Consider the following 26,607-nt stretch of genomic DNA (forward strand, 5'->3'; position numbering starts at 1 on the left):
ACCTTCAACGACTTGTAATCAAGAACCTATCAAACTCGGCTTTAAATATATATAATGACTTGTCCTCCAAAACCTTCTGCTTTTATATTTTATCTGTAATGATAGAATATAAGTGATATACAGTGTACATAAACTATCTAATATAGATATCATCTTTACTGAACAGTTAATTGTCAAATTTGGTTCAGAATTTAAGAAGTAGAGATGGGTTAGAGCATAGCAGTTCTCTAGCCTACTTGATTATTCAATAAGATTGTGACTGAACTTTGTATCAGTACTCTGTTAACTACCTTAAGGTATTTCACCTCAAAGACATTGACAAAAAAATGCTTGTCTTCAAAACCACATTAAACCTGTGCTGCACAAAGGAACTGTTCAAACTTTAGGCACATCATCCAAAAGAAATATTCAACTGTGTATGAGACTCAAAGCATAGAACTGGAAAGCAAAGAGAACTAATCTTCAAGCACTAAAGCAGGGCAAGGTGGTGACGCAGATGGTTGGGCTGAAGTAGCATACAAGAAGCGATCCATTTCTGGCTCGTCAGAGAAATGAATGGGAGGCTCGAATTAAGCCAACAGGGAGAGATGACGGGTTAGAATTGAGCATGAAGGGAAATCTTAAAAGTGGACGTATAAAGGAATACCAATGTCTCAGACTCAACCATTGCTGATCAGGGAGACTTGGTCCTTCACACAGTGCAGAGGCATGCCTCAATTGCTATTGAGCACAGTCCTATTCTACCTGCAGGACTTGGGAGACATGAAAATAATTTTAATATTAGCCGTGGTCCATATCAGTACATAGAATTACAAAGAAGTCATGTAAACCAACATTGATCCAGAAGGTTAGGCTACATGGGATCCAGGCGTGTTGGCAAACTGGATCCAAAATTGGTTTGGTGATAGGAGGCAGAGGGTAGTGAGATGATTTTCTGACTTGGCATCTGTAACCATTGATGTACCTCAGTGCTTGTACCAAGTGGACCGATTAGCAAGCTTTCTGACAACAGAATTATTGATGGAGTGGTAGACAGCAAAGGCTGTGAAAAGATACAAAGAATGCGAATCAGTTGGATAGTCTGGCAGGTAGTAGCAGGTGGAACTTAACACAGAGAAGTGTACAGTAATGCATTTTGGATATTAATAGTAACAAAACATATGTAGTAAATTGTCAGGATCTCAGAGTATTGATGTACAAAGGGACCTTGGTGTGCAATTTCAAGTCTCACAGAAAATGGTGAATAGTATAGTGAAGAAGTAATTCAGTATACTTGCCTTCATAAGCAGAGGCACTGAGTGTAAGTGTCAGAATATCACGTTACAGCTTTACAAAACATTAGCTAGGCCACACTTAGTCTTGCATACAGTTCTGGTTGCCACACTACAGGTAGCATCTGATAAAGTTTAAAATAGCCACCAGGTTGTTGCCTGGAATGGAATGCTGTGATTATAAAGAGAAATTAAATGGATTGAGTTTACTCAAGGGATGAATATTTGCAGGCTTATAAAATTTTGGCAACATAGGCAAAGTAGACGTTTTTTTCTCGAAGGTCAAGAAGGCGAAAATCAGACAGCATATGCTTAAATTGAGAGGACAAGTCTTTCATACAGAGGGTAGAGTGTATATGGAACAAGCTGTAAGATGATAAAGGCAGATACAATCACAATATTTAAAAAGTTTTTGGCTAGGTACTTGGATAGGAAAGGAGTGGAGGACTAGGGCAAATGACGGCAAATAGAATTGCACAGTTAGGGTTCATTGTCAGCATGGACAAGCTGGGCTGAAAAACCCATTTCTCTACTATGCACTGAGTAATTTCACTGATCTTAATAAACAGATATTTGAATAAATTCTGTGTGGTGCATGAAAACTTTTTGATACATAGATGATACATACATTTTATGTTTATAAAAAAATGTTGCTGCCAGTACTAAATGAGAAAGTGCACATCTTTTCCACCTTATCGTCATGTCTTGCTCAGAAGGTCAGAACTCTTCTATTTCAATTAGTTGAATTGGCATCATTTGGTAATCAACCATTGGGCATATTGGTCTGCATGACTTCATACAAAAGCAAGTGGTGTATTTCAGGGACTACCAACAGAAAATGCTTTTCAAATTGATTGCTCTCTCTTTCTCAAAAGTCATCAGTTGAGAAAGTGAATCCTATGTGACTGTCAACTATACTTTGCCATTACTGATGGTGTCAAAGGAACCAAAGCTCTTCAAATTGGCTACAAATTCCCAGACAGAAACATTTTGGTTTACTTTCTGTTGCCCTGAATAACTGCTAGAAACTGATTAATAGAGGAATTGAAAAGTGAAAAACTACAAATGCTGGTCAACAGAAATAAAATAAAATTCTAAGTACAGATAGGTCAGGCAACATCTGTGGACAGACAAATAGCATTAAAATTTCAGTGACCTGTCATCAGAACTGGAGAATTAATGGAGGTCTGTCATGTCTAAAACTATATGTCACTTTACCTCTTCAGGTTCATTCACTGTTTCTGTAGCATGCTCTTGTACTTCTGTGGTCACTGCTTCCTCATATTCATCATTACCCTGAGTTTGAAGCTGTTCCGGCATATCTTGGTTTGCGACATACAACTGTGAATATTCTTCATCCTGGTAACAAAAGTAATATTAATGCAATTTAATGTTTCTTGTGTCGCTTTAACATTCTATTTCTCACAGCTAAAATAAAGTAACAATTCATCATTGCAATACAATATAATGTCCACGCAAACAACAGGAATTCTGCAGATGCTGGAAATTCAAGCAACACACATCAAAGTTGCTGGTGAACGCAGCAGGCCAAGCAGCATCTATAGGAAGAGGCGCAGTCGACGTTTCAGGCCGAGACCCTTCGTCAGGACTAACTGAAGGAAGAGTGAGTAAGGGATTTGAAAGCTGGACGGGGAGGGGGAGGGATAGAGCCGAGAGCTGGACAGGTGATAGGCAAAAGGGGATACGAGAGGATCATGGGACAGGAGGTCCGGGAAGAAAGACGGGGGGGGGGGGTGTGACCCAGAGGATGGGCAGGAGGTATATTCAGAGGGACAGAGGGAGAAAAAGGAGAGTGAGAGAAAGAATGTGTGCATAAAAATTAGTAACAGATGGGGTACGAGGGGGAGGTGGGGCCTAGCGGAAGTTAGAGAAGTCAATGTTCATGCCATCAGGTTGGAGGCTACCCAGACGGAATATAAGGTGTTGTTCCTCCAACCTGAGTGTGGCTTCATCTTTACAGTAGAGGAGGCCGTGGATAGACATGTCAGAATGGGAATGGGATGTGGAATTAAAATGTGTGGCCACTGGGAGATCCTGCTTTCTCTGGCGGACAGAGCGTAGATGTTCAGCAAAGCGGTCTCCCAGTCTGCGTCGGGTCTCACCAATATATAAAAGGACACATCGGGAGCACCGGGTGAGGCATCACTTCACCTGTGAGTCGACTGGGGTGATATACTGCGTCCGGTGCTCCCGATGTGGCCTTTTATATATTGGTGAGACCCGACGCAGACTGGGAGACCGCTTTGCTGAACATCTACGCTCTGTCCGCCAGAGAAAGCAGGATTTCCCAGTGGCCACACATTTTAATTCCACATCCCATTCCCATTCTGACATGTCTATCCACGGCCTCCTCTACTGTAAAGATGAAGCCACACTCAGGTTGGAGGAACAACACCTTATATTCCGTCTGGGTAGCCTCCAACCTGATGGCATGAACATTGACTTCTCTAACTTCCGCTAGGCCCCACCTCCCCCTCGTACCCCATCTGTTACTCATTTTTAAGCACACATTCTTTCTCTCACTCTCCTTTTTCTCCCTCTGTCCCTCTGAATATACCTCTTGCCCATCCTCTGGGTCACCCCCCCCCCCGTCTTTCTTCCCGGACCTCCTGTCCCATGATCCTCTCGTATCCCCTTTTGCCTATCACCTGTCCAGCTCTCGGCTCTATCCCTCCCCCTCCCCCTCCAGCTTTCAAATCCCTTACTCACTCTTCCTTCAGTTAGTCCTGACGAAGGGTCTCGGCCTGAAACGTCGACTGCGCCTCTTCCTATAGATGCTGCTTGGCCTGCTGCGTTCACCAGCAACTTTGATGTGTGTTGCTAATGTCCACGCAATTAGTTATAATTAGCAGTTCTACACCTCTATATACTGTAATAAATATATTCTGGCATGATATAAACAGTAACTAATTTGCTTATTAAATAAAATCAGACAATTTACAGAGCCGAGAAACTTTACTTTCCAGATCTTAGTGCAAATTATTACTTCAGTAACCAAGTTCCCTTTTTGTTATTTTGTTCCAATTTGGCCATTATTAAATTTCCAGTTACCACCCCACCACCCAAGTTTTCGAAAACAATTTATCATGCGACAACCACCCTCTTATCTTGGGTTGAGTTGTTCTCTGATCTTGGCAATTTACTTGCCAACATTTTGTCACCACGCGAGACATCATCAGTGTGCTGTTGATTGTGGTGTGCTTGGAATTTATATGCTTTTCTATCAGTTGATCGGAAACTTAATTGTTAATACACAAACCACCTCACCTGGCAGCAACAATAATTCCATGGTCAAAATCACTTAGAAAACAATTCTTTCCCCATTCTGATGTTTGGTCTGAATAATAACTGAACCTCTTGATCATGTCTACATGCTTTTATGCTTTTGAGTTGCTGCCACATGACTGGCTAATTAGATATTTGCATTAATGAGGTATACATTTGTACCTAATAACGTGGCCATTGAATATTTTCAGTCAAATAGATAATACTCCCATTAGATTCACAAATTCAATGTACATTTATTATCAGTACACAGTATACAACCCTGAGATTCGTCCTCCCACAGGTAGCCACGAAACAAAGAAACACCATGGAACCCATCATCTTATCTACGTTAATATCCATACATACTTTGTTTCCCCCTTTTTTTAAAAACATACAACAGTATAATACCTACCCCAGTAAACCCAGAGAGCTTAAAGGGAGCAGGAAATAATCACCTATTCTGGATCCCTCACGCTACAGGCCTCAATGGCCACACACTTCGTCCACAATACAGATCTTGGGCATTGCAGACCCCAATTTTGCCCACGTACTTTACTTGCGCTTTGGACATACCGGTCACATTATGAATTATTGAGTCAGATATGAAATGGAAGAGATTTCCGAGCAATGGTATGTTGGATTAATCACAGATTTGATTTCAGACAGATGGTGCTCATCAGCCGTGGTTGGCAACTCACCTACGAGAAAGAAAACCCCGATCTCAAACCTCTGCTGCCTTGCAGTTATACCAATTCACGGGGAAGCTTCGGGAGCAAACGCCCCCCCACCCTGCCCGGCGAGGAAAAATGCGGAGCTGAAGTCCCTAAAGCAGTCCTTCATTGAACTCAATCACAAATAAGAGAAAATGTGAAGAGGCTGGAAATCCAAGCAACACACACAAAATGCTGGAGGAACTCAGCAGGCCAAGCAGCATCTACGGAAAAGAATCCAGTCAACATTTCAGGCCGAGACCCTTCAGCAGTACTGCAGAAAAAGAGGTGAGGAGTAGATTTAAAAGGTGGGCGGGGGAGGGAAGAACTGGGAGAAACACAAGGTGATATTTGAAACTAGGAGGGTGAGAGGTGAGCTGGGAAGTTGATTGGTGAAAGAGATACAGGCTGCAGAAGGTGGAGACTGATAGAAGAGGGCAGAAGGCCACAGAAGAAAGGAAAGGTGGCGGGGGGGGGGGGGAGAGAAGCACCAGAGAGAGGCCATGGGCAGGCAAGGAGATAAGGAGAGACAGAGGGAAAAGGGGATGGGAATGGTGGTGGTGGGGGGGGGGGGAGCGATTACCAGAAGTTTGAGAAATCGATGTTCATACCATCAAGCAACACACATAAAAGTTGCTGGTGAACACGCAGGCCAGGCAGCATCTCTAGGAAGAGGTACAGTCGACATATCGGGCCAAGACACTTCGTCAAGATGATCTCATGTTCATACCATCAAGTTGGAGGCTGCTCAGCTACCCAAACTGAATATAAGGTGTTGTTCCTCCAACCTGAGTGTGGCCTCATCATGACAGTACAAGAGGGCATTGATAGACATATCAGAATGGAAATGGGAAGTGGAATTAAATGGGTGGCCACTGGGAGATCCTGCGTCTTCTGGCGGACAGAACATACGATGAAGTGGTCTCCCAATCTACATCGGGTCTCACGGATATGCAGGAGGCCACACCTGGAGCACCACGCACAGTATATGACCCCAAGAGACTCACAGGTGAAGTGTCACCTCACCAGGTGCACTGCAGTGGATAAATACATTTCCCCCATGTTGTAGTAAGGGCTAACCTATAAGGACTGGTTTCAAAAACTCAGTTTAAATTTTGTCTGAGATTATAATGTTAAGGGCTGGTACACACAAGTCAAAAATACAAATAGGAGCATGAGTAGGCCATCCGGCCCATCGAGCCTGCCCTGCCATTCAATAAGATCATGGCTGATCTGTACGGAAACTCAGCTCCATCTACCTGCCTTTTCCCCATAACTCTTAATTCTCCTACTATGTAAAAATCTATCTAACTGTATCTTACGTATATTTAGTGAAGAAGCCTCAACTGTTTCCCTGGGCAGAGAATTCCACAGATTCACCACTCTCTAGCAAAAACAGTTTCTCCTCATCTCCGTCCTAAATCTTTTCTCCTTAATCTTGAGGCAATGTCCCCTAGTTCTAGTCTCACCTACCAATGGAAACAACTTCTCTACTTTTATCTTATCTATCCCTTTCAAAATTTTGTACGTTTCTATAAGATCCCCTGTCATTCTTCTGAATTCCAGAGAGCATAGTCCCAGGCAACTCAATCTCTCCTCATAGGTTAACCCCTTCATCCCTGGAATCAACCTGGTGAACCTCCTCCGCACTGCCTCCGAAGCCAGTATATCCTTCCTCAAGTACGGAGACCAGAACTGCACACAGTACTCCAGATGTGGCCTCACCAGTACCCTGTACAGTTGCAGCATGACCTTCCTGCTCTTGAATTCAATCCCTCTAGCAATGACGGTCAACATTCCGTTTGCCTTCTTAATAACCTGTTGTACCTGCAAGCCAACTTTTTGCAATTCATGCACAAGTACTCCTGAGTCTCTCTGCACAACAGCATGCTGCAATCTTTCACCATTTAAATAATAATCTGCTCTTCTATTATTCCTTCCAAAGTGCACATTTACCAACGTTGTATTCCATCTGCCAGACCTTGGCCCACTCACTTAACCTATGTATATCACTCTGCAGACTCTCCACATCCTCTCTACAATTTGCTTTTCCACTCAGTTTAGTGTCATCAGCAAGTGCTGCTACACTACACTCAGTCCCCTCTTCCAAATCATCAATGTAAATGGTAAACAGTTGCGGGCCCAGCACCGACCCCTGCAGCACCTCACTCACCACTGACTGCCAACCGGAGAAACAACCATTTATACCAACTCTCTGCCTTCTATTGGTTAACCAATCCACTCTCCATGCCAATACACTTCCTCCGATTCCATGTATCCGTATCTTATTTATAAGTCTCTTGTGCGGCACCTTATCAAACACCTTCTAGAAATCCAAGTATATGACATCCACCTGGTCCCCTCTATCCACTGCACTCATTATGTTCTCAAAGAACTCCAGTAAGTTTGCCAAACAGGACCTGCCCTTTCTGAATCCATGCTGCATCTTTCTAATGGAACCACTCCTTTCTAAATGTTTCGCTATTTCTTCCTTAATGACAGCTACAAGCATTTTCCCCGACTACAGATGTTAAGCTAACTGGCCTATAGTTACCTGCCTTTTGCCTACATCCTTTTTTTTTTAAATGGCGTGACATTTGCTGTCTTCCAATCCGCTGGGACCTGTCCAGAGTCTAGAGAATTTTGGTAAATGATTACCAACGCGTCTACTGTAACCTCCGCCAATTCAATAGACAATAGGTGCAGGAGTAGGCCATTCGGCCCTTCGAGCCAGCACCACCATTCACTGTGATCATGGCTGATCATCCACAATCAGTACCCTTTTCCTGCCTTCTCCCCATATCCCTTCACTCCGCTTTCTTTAAGAGCTCTATCTAAGTCTTTCTTGAAAGAATCCAGAGAATTGGCCTCCACTGCCTTCTGAGGCAGAGCATTCCACAGACTGTGAAATATAGCACTCCCTCAATAGCTAGAATGTCCTTCCTCAAATTTGGAGACCAAAACTGTACACAATATTCCAGTTGTGGTCTCACCAGGGCCCTGTACAACTGCAGAAGGATCTCTTTCCTCCTACACTCAATTCCCCTTGTTATGAAAGCCAGCATGCCATTAGCTTTCTTCACTGCCTACTGTACCTGCATGCTTACTTTCAGTGACTGATGAACAAGGACACCTAGATCTTATTGTACTTCCCCTTTTCCTAACTTGACACCATTCAGATAGTAATCTGCCTTCCTGTTCTTGCTACCAAAGTAGATAACCTCACATTTATTCACATTAAACTGCATCTGCTATGCATCTGCCCACTCATCCAACCTGTCCAAGTCACCCTGCATTCTCATAACATCCTCCTCACATTTCGCACTGCCACCCAGCTTTGTGTTATCTGCAAATTTGCTAATATTACTTTTAATCCCTTCATCTAAATTATTAATAGCTGCAGTCCCAGCACCGAGCCTTGCGGTACCCCACTAGTCACTGCCTGTCATTCTGAAAAGGACCCATTAATCCCTACTCTTTGTTTCCTGTCTGTCAACCAATTTTCCATCCATGTTAGTACCCTACCCCCAATACCATTTGCTCTAACTTTGCCCACTAACCTCCTATGCAGGACCTTATCAAAGGCTTTCTGAAAGTCCAGGTGCACTACATCCACTGGCTTTCCCACGTCCATTTTCATAGTCACATTCTCAAAAAATTCCAGAAGATTAGTCAAGCATGATTTCCCCTTCATAAATCCACGCTGACTCGGACCTATCCTGCCACTGCTATCCAAATATGCCACTATTACATCTTTTATAATTGATTCCAGCATCTTCCCCACCATCGATGTCAGACTAACTGGTCTATAATTGCCTGTTTTCTCTCTCCCTCCTTTCTTAAAAAGTGGGATAATATTAGCTACCCTCCAATCCGCAGGAACTGAACCTGAATCTATAGAACATTGGAAAATGATTACCAATGCGTCCACGATCTCTAGAGCCATCTACTTAAGTATCCTGGGATGCAGACCATCAGGCCCTGGGGATTTATCAACCTTCAGTCCCATCAGTTTACCCAACACCATTTTGTGCCTGATGCGAATTTCCTTCAGTTCCTCTGTTACCCTAGGTCCTCTGGCCACTGTTACATCTGGGAGATTGTTTGTGTTTTCCATAGTGAAGACAGATCCAAAGTACCTGTTAACTCATCTGCCATTTCCTTGTTCCCCATAATTATTTCACCCGTTTCTGTCTTCAAGGGCCCAACTTTGGTCTTAATTAATTTTTTCCTCTTCACGTACCTAAAGAAGCTTTTATTATCATCCTTTATATTCTTGGCTAGCTTACCTTCGTACCTCATCTCCCCCCCTCCCCCTGTATTGCCTTTTTAGTTATCTTCTGTTGCTCCTTAAAAGTCTCCCAATCCTCTGGCTTCCCACTCATCCTTGCTATGTTATACTTCCTCTCTTTTATTTTTATACTGTCCTTGACTTCCCTTATCATCCACGGTTGCCCCTTACTCCCCTTAGAACCTTTCTTCCTCTTTGGAATGAACTGATCCTGCATTTTTTGTATTATTCCCAGAAATACCTGCCATTGTTGTTCCACTGTCATCCCTGCTAGGGTATCTTTCCAGTTAACTTTTGCCAGCTCCTCCCTCATGTGTCCATAGTCCCCTTTGTTCAACTGTAATACTGACACTTCCGACCTTCCCTTCTCCCTCTCAAATTGTAGACTAAAACTTATCATATTATGGTCACTACCTCCTAATGGTTCCTTTACCTCGAGTTCCCTTATCAAATCTGGCTCATTACACAACATTAAATCCAGAATTGCCTTCTGCCTGGTAGGCTCTAACACAAGCTGCTCTAAGAATCCATCTCTGAGGCATTCCACAAACTCCTTTTCTTGGAGTCCAGTACCAACTTGATTTTCCCAGTCTACCTGCATGTTAAAATCCCCCATAACAACTGTAGAATTACCTTTGTGACATGCCAATTTTAACTCTAGATTTAATTTGCACCCTATATCCAGGTTATTGTTTGGGGGCCTGTAGATAACTCCCATCAGGGTCTTTTTGCTCTTACAGTTTCTCAGTTCTATCAATAATTCCCTCAGCACCCTGGGGTGCATCCCATCAGGACCAGGGGACTAATCTACTTTCAGGCCCCCTAGTTTGCTCTTCACTATCTCTTTAGTGACAGTGATTTTATCAAGGTCCTCACCTCCCATTTCGTCCACAACATCATTCTTTGGCATATTAGACGTGTCCTCCACCGAGAAGACCAACACAAAATAGTCATTCAATGCATCAGCCATTTCCTTATCACCCAATATCAATTTCCCCTTCTTGTCTACCAAGGGACCTAAGTTGACTTTAGCCACCCTCTTCCACTTTATATATTTATAAAAACTTTTGCTATCTGTTTTTACATTTTGTGCTAATTTATTTTCAACCTCTATCTTCCCTTTCCTTATTTCTTGCTTAGTTGTTCTTTGTTGCTTTGTGAAGTTTTACCAATCCTCCAGTCTCCCACTACTCTTTGCGACCTTGTACACGAGCTTTTAATCTGATACTATCTTTTATTTCCTTAGTTATCCAAGGCTGGCTTTCCCCACACTTACTGTCCTTACTTTTGAATGGAATATACTTTTATTGAGCACTATAAAAAATCTCTTTGAAGTATTCCACTGTTCCTCAACTGACCTACCAAATAGCCTGTGCTCCCAATCCACACTAGCCAACTCCTCCTTCATCCTGTTGTAATCTTCCTTGTCCAAGCATAATACACTAGTTTTAGATCTAAATATTTCATCCTCCATCTGTATGCGAAATTCAATCATACTATGATCACTCTTTCCAAGAGGATCCCTGACTACAAGATCATTAATTTTACCTGTCTCATTGCACAGGACTAGATCTACGATAGCATTTTTCCTTGTAGGTTCACTAACATGCTGCTCAAGAAAGCCATCACTGATGCATTCTATAAAGTCCTCCTCAAGACTTCCTTGACCAACTTGATTCACCCAATCTATGTGGAAATTAAAATCCCCCATGACAACTGCCGTTCCGTTCTTACAAGACTCAGTTATTTCTTGGTTAATCACCTCTGCCACTGCAATATTTTTATTAGGTAGCCTATAGACAACTCCCACCAGTGATTTTTTTTTTTCCCTTTACTATTCTTAACCTCTACCCAGATGGACTCAACATTCTGCTCCGTAGATCTTATATCGTCTCTCACAATCGCCCTGATCTCATCCTTAACTAAGAGTGCCACCCCGCCTCCTTTGCCTTCCTGCCTATCTTTCCGTATGACCTGATACCCTCGGATATTTAATTCCCAGTCATATCCACCTTGCAACCAGGTTTCTGTAATGGCCACTAAATCATATGCCTTGGTACTGATCTGTGCCACAAGTTCACTAACCTTGTTTCTAATACTACGGGCATTTAGATAAAGTCCCTTTATACTCATTGTCCTTTTAGAATCTAGTGACCTGTGCGACTTTTGCTTTTTACTTTTATGCACTCTACTCTTACTTTTTTCTTCACCAACTCTAGCTTTGGTATCTGCATCACTTCCCTCTTCTCTTCTGCGTGGGTTCCCATCGCCCTGCCATATTAGTTAAAGTAAAAGAAGAATGCAGTAGAGTAGATACTAAAGAACTATTTCGTCAAATAGGTAAATTTGAAAACCAGGTTAAAAAGTATATTACAAATAATGTACAGTCATGGAGTCACAGAGGTGAACAGCACAAGAAACTAGCCCATCAGCTCACCACATCTATGGAACCTTTACTGCAAATGAAAACGCATCCCATTCGTCTGCTCTAGGTCTGTATCTTTTCATGGTTTGCCTATTTAAAAGCTGGTTTAAGTGTCTCTTGATCATAGTGACTGCATCTTCTGACAGAGTTCCAGATACCAACCACCTGAGACCATAAGACATTGAAGAAGAATTAGGCCATCCGGCCTATTAAGTCTGTTCTGCCAGTCCATCATGGCTGATTTATTATCCCTCTCAACCTCATTCTCCCACCTTCTCCCTGTAACCTTTGACGCTCTGATTAATCAAGAACCTATCAACCTCCGCCTTAAATATAACCAATGAACTGGCCTCAACTGTGGCAATGAATTCCACAGTTGCACCACCCTCATCTCTGTTTTAAATGGATATCCCTCAATTCTGAGGCCGTGCCCTCTGGTCCTAGATTCCCCCTCTGTAAGAAACATTCTCTCCACATCCATTCTATCTAGGGCTTTCAATTGGGTCTCGGCCTGAAACGTCGACTGCACCTCTTCCTAGAGATGCTGCCTGGCCTGCTGCGTTCACCAGCAACTTTTATGTGTGTTGCTTTCAATATTCAATAGGTTTCAATTGATAAAGTATGCAAAAGAATTAACACTTCATTAAACAATAGCAACCTGTCTTTCTAAAAGAAACCTCTGATGATCAACAAATGTGCTAAACCATGCTGAGCCATATTTCATCTCGGAATTAGACAGTGTTTCAAGATCTTTTAAAAATGCAAACATGAGGAAATCTGCAGATGCTGGAAATGCAAGGTCTTTGTTTCTTTGTGCAGTCAAGTGCAGAGAGAGAACCACTCCAGCCTGTTTGTGTATTACGACATTTTGCCAGTTCTGTAATTTGTCTCTCGGTACTGTCAAACAATAGATAAATCTGACTCCAGCTTGGTATGTGTGGGGGTACCTGAACATTATATCTCTTCTCTAAGGGGAATTGTGAGTTAGTTGGTGGATTGGGCAGGAGCAGACTATTCCTGTTTGAGTGACTAACTGAGTAAGCCCCGGGTGCTTTGAATAAAGAGTTTGTACTTATACAGTCTCTGAGTGACTTTATCCGGATTCGACTTCCACACAATAAAATCCCCCCTCATTCCTCTAGTGAGTATAGGCCCAGAGCCATCAAACTCATCTGTCAACCTTTTCATCCTGGGATCATTCTCGTGAACCTATTCTCGTGAACCTCCTCTGAACCCTCTCCAATGCCAGCACATCTTTTCCTTGATAAGGGGACCAAAATTGCTCACAATGCTCCAAGAGCAATCTAAGCACTGCCTTATAAAGCCTCAGCATAATATCCTTATTCTTATATTCTAGACCTCTCAAAAAGAATGCTAACATTGCACTTGCCTTCCTTACCACCAACTCAATCTGCAAGTAAACCTAAAGAGGATATGCATGAGGACTCCCAAGTCCCTTTGCACGTCTAATTTTTAAAAAATTTTCTCCCCAATTTAAAAAACAGGTCACACCTTTATTCCTTCTGCCAAAGTGGATAAGCATGTTTTTCCTTACACTGCATTCCATCTGCCACTTCTTTGCCCATTCTCCCAATCTTTCTAAGTCCTTCAGGAAACACCCTTTCTCCTCAGCATTGCCGGCCCATCCACCTATCTTCATATCGTCCGTAAACTTGGCCACAAAGCCATCAAATTCCTTCATCCAAATCACTGACGTATATGACATTGCTACCATGAGCAAAAAATTCTTAATAGCCACACTATCTACGCTTCTTACTAATTCATACACCTCAATCAGATCACGTCTCAGTTTCCTTTGCTCCTGCCTACTCAATCTTTCCCCAAAAGTCCTCCAATCTAGGCACCATCCCAATGAATCTCCTCTGCATACTCCCTAGCACAACCACATCCTTCGTATAGTACAACAACCAAAATTCACACACATTACTCCAAGTGTGGTTGAACCAGTAAATTGTAAAGTTGTAACGTAAGATTCAGTCCAACATCCATGCCCTGACCTATGAAGGGAAACATGCCTTTGCCTACACATCTACCAGTGTAGTTACTTTTAGGGAACAACAGACTTGAGCCCAAAGTCACATTGTTCATCAACATTACTTCATGCCTTACCATTTACTATATTAGTCCTACCAGCACTTGCATTCCCAAATTACAATATCTTGCGCTTGCAAGGATTAAACTGCATCCTCCAACACTCTAAAAAACTTTCCATGTGATCTATATCATACTGTAGTCTTAGATAACCTTTCTTGTTACCCACAACACCACCAATTTCTATCATCCATGACTACTCATACTGGTATGGTGATAGGTGGAGGGTTGTGGTTAAGGTAGTTTTTCTGACAATGATCCAAAGATATTGGTGCTGTATTTTTTGTTATAAAATAGCCTGGGCGAGAATGTTGGTAGTTTGATAAATACATTTGCTCAGGACTCGAAGACTGTAAGGATGGTTCCCCCAAGTATCATCTGGAAAGATGGGCAGAATGGTGGCAAATGGAAGTTAATCCAGGCAATTGTGAGGTAAGGTATTTGTGGTCATATAATACTGGTCAGACATACGTAGTCAACAGCAGTACACTGATGCAGAGAGGGCACTTGAGATGCAAGTTTTAGCTTCCCGAAAACTGTGATAGGTGGATAGCATAGTACAGAAGGTGCTTGCTTGCTTGCTTTCATACGTTGGGGTATTGACTTAGGGCAACATGTTGCAGTTGTACAAGAATTTAGCCACATTTGAAATACAGTGTACAGTTCTGGTCACCACAATATAGAAAGAACACGGAAATGCTGGAAAGAGTGCAAAAGGGAATCACCAGAAAGTTGCCTGCAATAGAAGGTTTTAGTTACAAGTAGAGATTGGAAAGGCTGAGTCTATTCCCACTGGAGCACAGAAGGCTGAGGGGTGACATGATAAAGATCTATAAAATTGTGAGGGCTACAGACAGGATAAATGGTCAGTCATTTTCCAAGGATAAGTTAGCCTAAAACTAGAGGAGACAAGTTTTAGGTGACAGGGGAAATTGCACTCAGAGGGTGGTCAGATAACATGGAAGAGAGCAGAAAGGTGACTATTTTAGAGATCAAAGTATAATCCCATCAAACTGATTGCACCTTTCTTATTTTTTGAGCTTTATCAATTAGTGCGCATGCGCCGGTCGTGCATGCAGCCTGTTATAGTCGCTCCATCTAGTTTTCTTACTTTTTAAACTTTTTTAACTTAGGTTATTTGTTGTATTTTTTTCCACGGTAACACGTTGAAGCTGCACCCTCTCTAACATGCTGGTGGAGAGAGTTTTATTTGGGTTTTCAGTGCTGGAAATAGATACATTTGGACACGTTTCAGTAGCGTGGCAGCAGGATGGTCGCATTGTTTATTCCAGGGACCAGATGATTGCGCTTATGCCAGTCGGTTTAGCCAACAGAGCGGCGGAAACCCCGGCTGAAATCTGGAGGAAAACACACAGAGGATGCAGAGGGGGATCAAAAAGGCGAGGGAAGAGGACCAGGTCGAGACAACAGAGGCTTATGGAGAAGAGAAGTTATAAGCCGTGTCTCCCCTCTCTCATCATGGGCAATGTGAGATCGCTGGGTAATAAAACGGATGAGTTGACGGTGCTTGTCAGGAGTCAGAGAACATTTCGGGAGAGCAGTGTTATGTGTAACCAATTTCTCCCAGGATCAATAAAGTATGACTATGACTATGATTATAAACTCAGTGGGCGAGTCCTCCATTATGCCTCCTCTCAGTGCAGCTATGATACTGTCCCTGTTTAGAGGTGCAATGCCTCCCTTTCTTTCACCTCCCTTCATGTCTTCCAAACCAATGAAATTGTGAAATATTAAGCAGCCAGTCCTGACCTTCCTTCAACCACATCTCTGCAATGGCCACAACAATGTATTCCCTGTACTCATTCATGCTCTAAGTTCATCTCACTTGCCCTTAATTCTCCTTGATTTAAAATAAACACATTTCAACCCTTCATGTACGACTCTATGACATGCCTCCCAGTCACTAATATATAATCAAAAATAGCAAATCACCAACCCCTGCAGTACACCACTGATTACAGACTGTAATTCACTTTATTAGGATCAGTGAAAATGCTTGTCAAAATGATTGGAGCTTTGACCGCTGCCTCCCATCACCAGGTCAATTTTAGATTTAATTAGCCGGCTTGCCTTAAATCTCACGTGCTGTAACTTTCTGGACCAGTCCACCACGGAGAACCTTGCAAATGGCCTGCATTATCAACAAAATCACAAACCAAAGGTGGTAGTGATATCATTCTGAAATGTACAGGAAGTCACCTCTTTATTACTTGTCATCAAGGAGGGGTTAAAGATGTTGAATAACCACATTATCTAATATTCGTATATTAGTATGCATCCAATGTAGGGAAAAGGTATGTTAACACAGCCCAATAAAAAACATGCAACACACATCAAAGTTGCTGGTGAACGCAGCAGGCCAGGCAGCATCTCTAGGAAGAGGTATAGTCGACATTTTGGGCCGAGACCCTTCGTCAGGACTAACTGAAGGAAGAGCTAGTAAGAGATTTGAACTCCCTCTCCCACTTTCAAATCTCTTACTAGCTCTTCCTTCAGTTAGTCCTCACGAAGGGTCTCGGCCCGAATCGTCGACTGTACCTCTTCCTAGAGATATACATCAAAGTTGCTGGTGAACGCAGCAGGCCAAGCAGCATCTATAGGAAGAGGCGCAGTCGACATTTCAGGCCGAGACCCTTCGTCAGGACTAACTGAAGGAAGAGTGAGTAAGGGATTTGAAAGCTGGAGGGGGAGGGGGAGATGCAAAATGATAGGAGAAGACAGGAGGGGGAGGGATAGAGCCGAGAGCTGGACAGGTGATAGGCAAAAGGGGATACGAGAGGATCATGGGACAGGAGGTCCGGGAAGAAAGACAGAAGGGGGGGGTGACCCAGAGGATGGGCAAGAGGTATATTCAGAGGGACAGAGGGAGAAAAAGGAGAGTGAAAGAAAGAATGTGTGCATAAAAATGAGTAACAGACGGGGTATGAGGGGGAGGTGGGGCCTTAGCAGAAGTTAGAGAAGTCAATGTTCATGCCATCAGGTTGGAGGCTACCCAGACGGAATATAAGGTGTTGTTCCTCCAACCTGAGTGTGGCTTCATCTTTACAGTAGAGGAGGCCGTGGATAGACATGTCAGAATGGGAATGGGATGTGGAATTAAAATGTGTGGCCACTGGGAGATCCGGCTTTCTCTGGCGGACAGAGCGTAGATGTTCAGCAAAGCGGTCTCCCAGTCTGCGTCGGGTCTCACCAATATATAAAAGGCCACATCGGGAGCACCGGACGCAGTATATCACCCCAATCGACTCACAGGTGAAGTGATGCCTCACCTGGAAGGACTGTTTGGGGCCCTGAATGGTGGTAAGGGAGGAAGTGTAAGGGCATGTGTAGCACTTGTTCCGCTTACACGGATAAGTGCCAGGAGGGAGATCAGTGGGGAGGGATGGGGGGGACGAATGGACAAGGGAGTTGTGTAGGGAGCCATCCCTGCGGAATGCAGAGGGGGGGGGAGGGAAAGATGTGCTTAGTGGTGGGATCCCGTTGGAGGTGGCGGAAGTTACGGAGAATAATATGTTGGACCCGGAGGCTGGTGGGGTGGTAGGTGAGGACCAGGGGAACCCTATTCCTAGTGGGGTGGTGGGAGGATGGAGTGAGAGCAGATGTACGTGAAATGGGGGAGGTGCGTTTAAGAGCAGAGTTGATAGTGGAGGAAGGGAAGCCCCTTTCTTTAAAAAATGAAGACATCTCCCTCGTCCTAGAATGAAAAGCCTCATCCTGAGAGCAGATGCGGCAGAGACGGAGGAATTGCGAGAAGGGGATGGCCTTTTTGCAAGAGACAGGGTGAGAAGAGGAATAGTCCAGAAAGCTGTGAGAGTCAGTAGGCTTATAGTAGACATCAGTGGATAAGCTGTCTCCAGAGACAGAGACAGAAAGATCTAGAAAGGGGAGGGAGGTGTCGGAAATGGACCAGGTAAACTTGAGTGCAGGGTGAAAGTTGGAGGCAAAGTTAATAAAGTCAACGAGTTCTGCATGCGTGCAGGAAGCAGCGCCAATGCAATCGTCGATGTAGCGAAGGAAAAGTGGGGGACAGATACCAGAATAGGCACGGTACATAGATTGTTCCACAAACCCAACAAAAAGGCAGGCATAGCTAGGACCCATACGGGTGCCCATAGCTACACCTTTAGTTTGGAGGAAATGGGAGGAGCCAAAGGGGAAATTATTAAGAGTAAGGACTAATTCCGCTAGACGGAGCAGAGTGGTGGTAGAGGGGAACTGATTAGGTCTGGAATCCAAAAAGAAGCGTAGAGCTTTGAGACCTTCCTGATGGGGGATGGAAGTATATAAGGACTGGACATCCATGGTGAAAATAAAGCGGTGGGGGCCAGGAAACTTAAAATCATCGAAAAGTTTAAGAGCGTGGATCTTCCTAGAGATGCTGCCTGGCTTGCTGCGTTCACCAGCAACTTTGATGTGTGTTGCTTGAATTTCCAGCATCTGCAGAATTCCTCGTGTTTACACCAATAAAAAACATAGCAGCTTTAGAAAGATGTTCTGTAAAACACCAGCAAGATACTTCTTTCACCATCAGCCATTTGTGTCAGGATCCACCAGTGGTTATAATGGGAACAGTGTTGAAGCTCCTATCATTTTGAGGGCATTTTCACAGATCCTAATATTGCGAATTTGCCAGTTTTAAATGATTCTCTGCAAAGGATATTTACTATACTGATAAAAGGCTTCTTCCCAGAAAAAAAATTTCAGCATTGATTAGAGATGAGTGTAAACTGTGTATCCTAGTTGAAAGAAAATAGGAATAAGATTTTTGGATGGAGAAAAATCGTTTAAAAATAACGCTACAATTCTGTGAATGTTAATGTTTAATTTAGTAATAATACCCACCCTTCCAAAAGAAGTGATCTGGATAAAATCAGCAAACTTTAAAGTAACTTTTGTGTATAGAGTTGCAAAGGGAAAATACAAAAACTGAATTCAAATTTGCTGTTCAAGTACAAGATTTAATAATTTAACCCTCGAAAAAACATGTCATGATTGACTCATTATATAGATCAGAATTTCTTCCCTTTCAAAAACACACTTGACATGTGATTTTACCCATTTAATGATGATAAATGCTTCCACACTAGAGATCATCTCAAGAGCTGAGAGTTAATCTCTTTATTCAGCTTAAGGCTGCTATGTGTTGAAAGAAAGGATGCAAAGAACATCAATCATTTCTAGAAAATTAACATTCTGAAGAGGTCAGTAATCTATGCACCTTTACAGAGCTCAATCAGATCCCATCCAATCTGCTGATAAAAAAAAGCTTTTCACCTTAACTGTGCTCGACAATTGGCAATGTATCTGCATCAGACAATGCAGGGTTTTTCACAAAGATACAACCCTCAAGGTCATAATGCCAAACAGTCTCTAAGCCTGTCAGAAGGGTATTGCCTACCTCCAAACAAGCTGTCAACATAAACTTTGTCAGACAGGAGATAAAGAAACTGACAGCAAGTGATAATAGGTCTAATTTTCACACCTCTCTAGGGACAGAAATAGTTTTAAAATCAGCCTGGATTCTGGTGATGAAGTGTTATCTGAAATGATACAACAGAAAGGGACTTACTTGAAATTCATCATCTAGAGGGTCATTGATTTCAAGGTCTAACACTTCATCATTGTACATCTCTTCTTCGCCCTGTTCTACCGGGTAATCCATTTGGTCGTCTCCTAGGTGAGTGTCGTTGCTTTCATATTGTAAATCTTCAACATATTCTTCCTGAGTATAGTCTGCCATCTCTTCTTGAGCATCGTCTACAGCTTCCAGGGCTGCACTTTCATCATCTGCATCTTGATCTGCATAATGCAATATATCTTCAGCAGATTTGTCACCAATACTCTTAGACAATTCTAAGGATGTACCCGTATAAGATGTCGAAGCATTGATGTCGACCGATACACCTTGGTAACTGGAAAAATAAGGCAAGGCATGTTTTAAAATGTAAAAATCCATTTTCTAAAAATGCTGTCTCTACGATTACAATTAAAAATGATAAATGTATCAGGAGTAACTTTAATTAAAGTATTAATTGCAAAATTACAAAAAAAACTATGAAAAGGAAATGTTAATTCCAAATATGGTCAAGCCAATAGGCAAATATACATTAAAAATGTAGGTTATAACAAAATCATTAAAAATTTCCTTCTTAATCACAATACTGATGTTAATGGTTCATAATGTTCCTTTCAGTAAAAAGCCTGTTATCACTATATAAACTAAAAAACCCTCAAAAGATTCAAAATAAACTCCTTAAATAGTACGTGAGATTTAATCACAATCAACTATGAATATGGATTAAATTCTTATGTAATTTTAATCTTTGGATTAAGAATGAAACAGATACTTCACAATGCAATCACAAAATATTGTGGGTTCTGAAAGTTTAAAGTAAAAATAGAAAATACTGGAAGGAAATTCTTAAGAGGTTTGAATTTAACAGCTTTGATGAAAGCACAATCAATGCATCTTTCTCCTTGGATGCCGGTTGCCTTCAAGGAAGTTAGCTTTTTGTTCTTATAACATGCATAGTCATATTAAACAAGAGTTCAGCAAATAGAAATATGTAGAAATATTTTTATTTCTAAAAATATCACGACTGTCACCATTTCCATCACTCACTTAATACCTTCTGTAATACAAAAGCATTTTAATAATTTATACTCCTATAACTGATGATGCAAATATAAATGTCATACCAAATGTAAAATTTCACATATTGCAAATGTATCCTTTAGGAAATGCAGGGTTCACCACGACAGAGACCTGAAGAACACTGGTTACCTATTACATTTTAAAGTCAAATTTTGAATTCAACTCCAAAAAAATCTATTTCCCACCTGTGTATCTCAGGTGTTTCAACGTCACCATCTATCAATTTGGACATTAGCATTGGGATTTATAACTTAATTTACAAAAGCCTTATGCACCCTCGATTTCTTTTTACATAAATTTTGTTTTAGGTGTTTATTTTTTGCCTTCTGCACTAGTGTAACAGTAGAAAAAATCAAATTTTAGATTTCCAAACATTCATTTTCCAAAATTTAAATATTACAGTAAAATAAGTGTATTTCTTTGAAGGAAGTAACTTACTACTTTGACAAAAGACTCTTCAAATAAAAACTTGATTACTTAGTACTTATATAGCCCAGTGTATAATTAAACAAAGATAACAAGCAGGTTGCTAATGATCAATGACAAGAGTTGAATGAACTAAAATGATTAACTGAAACAGAACAGGGTGTAGAAGGAATAAAACTGGGCAAAGGACAACCAAACTAAAAGGACATGGGTTAACCTTCAAATCATCAATTCTTGTACCATGGCAAGAAGTGAGACAAGGTGGTCATTCTGCATCAGCAAGGTCTCTCCCAAGCATAGATTTCACAACAGAGTTTCAAGATGTGTTCTTCAAGCTCTTCTGAAGCAGCACAAAGAAATGGGAAAGGTTAAGGACCAGAAGCACAATGCTTGGCCACAAAACTGAGTGCAACAGACGAAATACACATCAAAATGATGTCCCTCAAAGTCAGAAGACGACTATCACTGCTATCAGCTCTGAACTGGCAGAAATCATAGGGCCCAAGTACACCCCTCTACAGTCCAGCAAAGTCTTGTCAGAAGTCGTCTTCATGGAAGAATTGCTGCCAGAAAGCCATTCTTCCGAAGTGTAAAGAAAGCCAAGAAACTTACCTACCCACAAAAATGCAAGGATTGGTGTAATGAACAATGGCAGCAAATGCTCTGAACTGACGAGTCAAAATTTGAAATTTTTGGCTCAAACAGGAGGCAGTTTGTAGAAGAACACTCCATGGATGAAGGTCTACAGTCAATAGTGAAGCACGGAGAGGTTCCCTCCAGTACTGGGACTGCTTTTCTGCAAATGGAGTTGGTGATCTGGTCAGAATTAATGGAATCCTCAATGCTGAGAAATACAATCAGATTCTCATCCATCCATCACGCAATACCATTAGGGAGGCATTTGATAGGTCTCAACTTCATTCTGCAGCAGGACAATGAGCCCTAACCTTGTGGCCAAAGTAATAAAGAACAGGAAGTTCCACAACAGATGGGATGGCCTCCACAAAGCCCTGATCTCAACATTAAGGCTGTAGGGGATTACTTGAAGAGATGGAAGCAAGTGAGACAGCCAAAGTCTACAGAAGAACTGTGGCAAGTTCTCCAAGTTGCTTGGAACAACCTCCCAGCTGATTTTCTTATAAAACTGCATAACAGTGTACCTGTTGAACTGATGCAGTTTTAAAAGCAAAGGCCAGTCACAAAAAATATTGATTTGATTTAGCTTTTCACTGTTTACTGGTTTTTATATTTTTTTGTTTATAGAAACTTATCATTTGATTATTTTTGAAAACATCTTCACTTTTCAGGAAAGCCTAAGGCTACATCCACACTAGACCGGATAATTTTGAGAACACCGGCTTCACGTAACAACGATAGGTGTCCACACCAGGTGTTCTTGAAAGTATCTCCGTCCACATTACAACGGATATTTGGGCCAATCTCCTCCTACTGGGCATGCGCAGGACACACAGAAAACAAGCGAAGAGGAAACGGTATACTTGGTGCACGTTTGCCCAGTTACAGAGTAGAAAAACTTAAAAGGAATTGCTGTTGGCTCTCGCACACGAGGACTTAAAACTAAAAAAACAAATACTGGAGCATATGGAGGCAACCGACAGGGAGTTCACGGACAGTATGACCCGCTGACGATGAAAATTGAAAAACTGACCAACTCTGTAGCATTAATAAATCACCTTGTTAAATGTATAAAACATGTCTGCATCAGGGTTATCTGGTATTTCCATACAATGTTACATTAGGCTGTTACACATCTATTGTCAGAGAAGTACTTGCATAAATAGGTAAACCACCTTCATACAAACAAGGACAAAAAACAGGGTCAAGTGAGTATACTTATTTATTCAGTAAGCTACATTTCTAACTCTTCTGGCTTCAGTCTCGTTGCCATCTGTTCTGAAATTGTTAGGTTGTGTGGGGGGGTTGCGTTCAAGAAAACAATAAAATGCCGCACTGCCGCCATCTGTTCCGGCACGTCATGACAGCAGTTTTAAAAATATCCGTTTACCCCGTCCACATACTCTGCACAATCGGCGTTTTCAAATTTACACACTCTGGAAGGCATTTTAGAAAATCTCAGTTTTCGGGGGAGGAAAACGCCGTTTCAGTGTGGATGGAGGATCAAAACGATGAGAAAAAGCTTCAGTTACGGATTTATCCAGTCTAGTGTGGACGTAGCCTAAGACTTTTGCACAGTTCCATACATGAACACTCAGAAATTCACACCACATTTCAGGCACGTGAGTGTCCAATTTCACACCTGCCCTCCCACCCAAACCTTTCCCCAACCCAGTCATTGCTAAGGTTGGGTAAGTGGAAATTTAAATAAGGAAACTGAAACTCAACTACTATAAATCCAGATTAATTAAGCAGCCAGCTTAAAAGTAAAGTTGCAGTTATTGAGGATTGAAATAATTAATTTAATCAGAACCTATTCCCAACCAGTATTAAAATTTGGTGTGTTCAGTCTTCTTTCAGGCTCCCAAAAAGTTTCAAAAATGTCTTAGGAAAACTTTATGCAGAAATAATGAATGCTGGGAAGAAACAATAAAAGAGATGAATTAAACTCTTCTCATTTTCAGACTATCAAATCAGTCTCCTTCCAGGCTCAGAAAATGCCAGATAATATTACAGCTCAGGGTATAAAACATTAAATTTACACCAATCATATAAGTGGTTGAGAAACCACATTTTGTCTGGAGAAAAGCGTTAAAATGCTCGATAAGGATGATTATTTGCAGAGTCATGGTATTATTTAATTACTGAGGTTGCAAGTTAGAAGGATTACAGACAGATTTGACAAAACAAATCCTCATTCCCTAACATTTACGAGTGTGATATCTTGTTTAATAATGCTTCTATCTTGTGTGTGTCGAGCGACTTACAATCTCAGTCCGGAGATAGAATTACTGATCTACAGGACGCGGCATGGGTACCAGCTCGCTTCAATATGCCTCCTTATTCAATACAGAACAAATGAAAAACAAAAAGATTTTAGCACTTATAAACAGCCAAACTGTTAAACAGATGCACCAAAATGGTTATATGAAATTTTGCTAAGTGGTTAAAGCAGACCTGTGAAGCAGGTCAGTGAATTTGGAATAAGACCATAAGACAACGGAGCAGAAGTCAGCCATTCGGCCCATCCAGTCTGCTCCACCATTTTATCATGAGCTGTTCCATTCTCCCATTCAGTCCCACTCCCCCACCTTCTCACCAGAACCTTTGATGCCCTGGCTACTCAAATACCTATCAATCTCTGCCTTAAATACACCCAATGACTTGGCCTCCACTGCCGCCCGTGGCAACAAATTCCATAGATTCACCACACTCTGGCTAAAAAAATTTCTTCGCATCTCTGTTCTGAATGGATACCCTTCAATCCTTAAGTCATGCCCTCTCGTACTAGACTCCCCCATCATGGGAAATAGCACCCACTCTGTCCATGCCTTTCAACATTCGAAATGTTTCTATGAGGACCCCCCATTCTTCTAAACGCCAAGGAATACAATCCAAGAGCGGACAAATGTTCCTCATATGTTAACCCTCTCATTCCTGGAATCATTCTAGTGAATCTTCTCTGTACCCTCTCCAACGTCAGCACATCCTTTCTTAAATAAGGAGACCAAAACTGCCCACAGTACTCCAAGTGCGGTCTTACCAGCGCCTTATAGAGCCTCAACATCACATTCCTGCTCCTATACTCTATTCCTTTAGAAATGAATGCCAATATTGCATTCGCCTTCTTCACCACCAACTCAACCTGGAGGTTAACCTTAAGGGTATCCTGCACGAGGACTCCCAAGTCCAGTTGCATCTCAGAACTTTGAATTCTCTCCCCATTTAAATAATAGTCTGCTCGTTTATTTCTTCTGCCAAAGTGCACAACCATACACTTTCCAACACTGTATTTCATTTGCCACTTCTTTGCCCATTCTTCCAACCCATCCAAGTCTCTCTGCAGACTCTTTGTTTCCTCAGCACTACTGGCCCTTCCACCTATCTTCGTATCATCAGCAAACTTAGCCACAAAGCCATCTATTCCATAATCCAAAGCATTGATGTACAACGTAAAAAGAAGGAGCCCCAACATGGACCCCTGTGGAACACCACTGGTAACCAGCAGCCAACCAGAATAGGATCCCTTTATTCCCACTCTCTGTTTCCTGCCAATCAGCCAACGCCCTAGCCACGTATGTAACTTTCCCGTAATTCCATGGGCTCTTACCTTGTTAAGTAGCCTCATGTGTGGCACCTTGTCAAAGGCCTTCTGAAAATCCAAATATACAACATCCACTGCATCTCCCTTGTCTAGCCTACTGGTAATTTCCTCAAAAAATTGTAATAGGTTTGTCAGGCAGGATTTTCCTTTAAGGAATCCATCCTGAGTTCTGCCTATCTTGTCATATGGCTCCAGGTACTCTGTAACCTCATCCTTGACAATCGACTCCAACAACTTCCCAACCACCTTTGTCAAGCTAACAGGTCTATAATTTCCTTTTTGCTTCCTTGCCCCCTTCTTAAATAGTGGAGTGACATTTGCAATCTTCCAGTCCTCCGGAACCATGCCAGAATCTATTAACTTTTGTAAGATTATCACTAATGCCTCCGCAATCTCCACAGCTACTTCCTTCAGAACATGAGGGTGCAATCCATCTGGTCCGGGAGATTTATCTACCTTTAGACTATTCAGCTTCCTGAGTACTTTCTCTCTCGCAATTGTGACTGCGTACACTTCTCTTCCCTGCTACCCTTGAGTGTCCGGTATACTGCTGATGTCTTCCTCAGTGAAGACAGATGCAAAATACTCGTTCAGTTCCTCTGCCATCTCCTTTTCTCCCATTACAATTTCTCCAGCCTCATTTTCTATCAGTCCTATATCTACTCTCACCTATCTTTTACTCTTTATATACTTGAAAAAGCTTTTATTATCCTCTTTGATATTATTTGCTAGCTTTCTTTCATAGTTCATCTTTTCCCTCTTAATGACCTTTTTAGTTTCCTTTTGTAAGCTTTTAAAAACTTCCCAATCCTCTGTCTTCCCATTAATTTTTGCTTCCTTGTATGCCCTCTCCTTTGCTTTAACCTTGGCTTTGACTTCTCTTGTCAGCACCGGTTGCATCCTTTTTCCATTCGAAAATTTCATCTTTTTTGGAATATACCTGTCTTGCACCTTCCTCACTTCTCACATAAACTCCAGCCACTGCTGCTCTGCCGTCCTTCCTGCTAGTGTCCCTTTCCAGTCAACTTTGGCCAGTTCCTCTCTCATGCCACTGTAATTTCCTTTACTCCACTGAAACACCAACACATCGGATTTCAGCTTCTCTTTTTCAAATTTCGCAGTGAACTCAATCATATTATGATCACTGCCTCCTAAGGGTTCCTTCACC

The 26,607-nt window shown here is 41.9% G+C and overlaps 1 protein-coding gene across 5 annotated transcripts in view; it reads right to left on the minus strand.

Annotated features, from left to right (window-relative positions):
* The window catches only part of rbm33a (RNA binding motif protein 33a), a 186,934-nt gene that overhangs the window by 114,463 nt on the left and 45,864 nt on the right, over nucleotides 1–26,607 (minus strand). For all 5 annotated transcript variants that reach the window (XM_063044429.1, XM_063044427.1, XM_063044426.1 and 2 more), the window contains 2 exons: nucleotides 19,688–20,030; nucleotides 2,490–2,630 (listed from right to left, as the gene is read on the minus strand). In XM_063044429.1, coding sequence (XP_062900499.1) covers nucleotides 2,490–2,630; nucleotides 19,688–20,030 — 484 coding nt within the window. The remainder of the gene's footprint in view (nucleotides 1–2,489; nucleotides 2,631–19,687; nucleotides 20,031–26,607) is intronic.

The sequence above is a fragment of the Mobula hypostoma genome, chromosome 3 (genome assembly GCF_963921235.1).
Source record: "Mobula hypostoma chromosome 3, sMobHyp1.1, whole genome shotgun sequence".
Classification (NCBI taxonomy): domain Eukaryota; kingdom Metazoa; phylum Chordata; class Chondrichthyes; order Myliobatiformes; family Myliobatidae; genus Mobula; species Mobula hypostoma.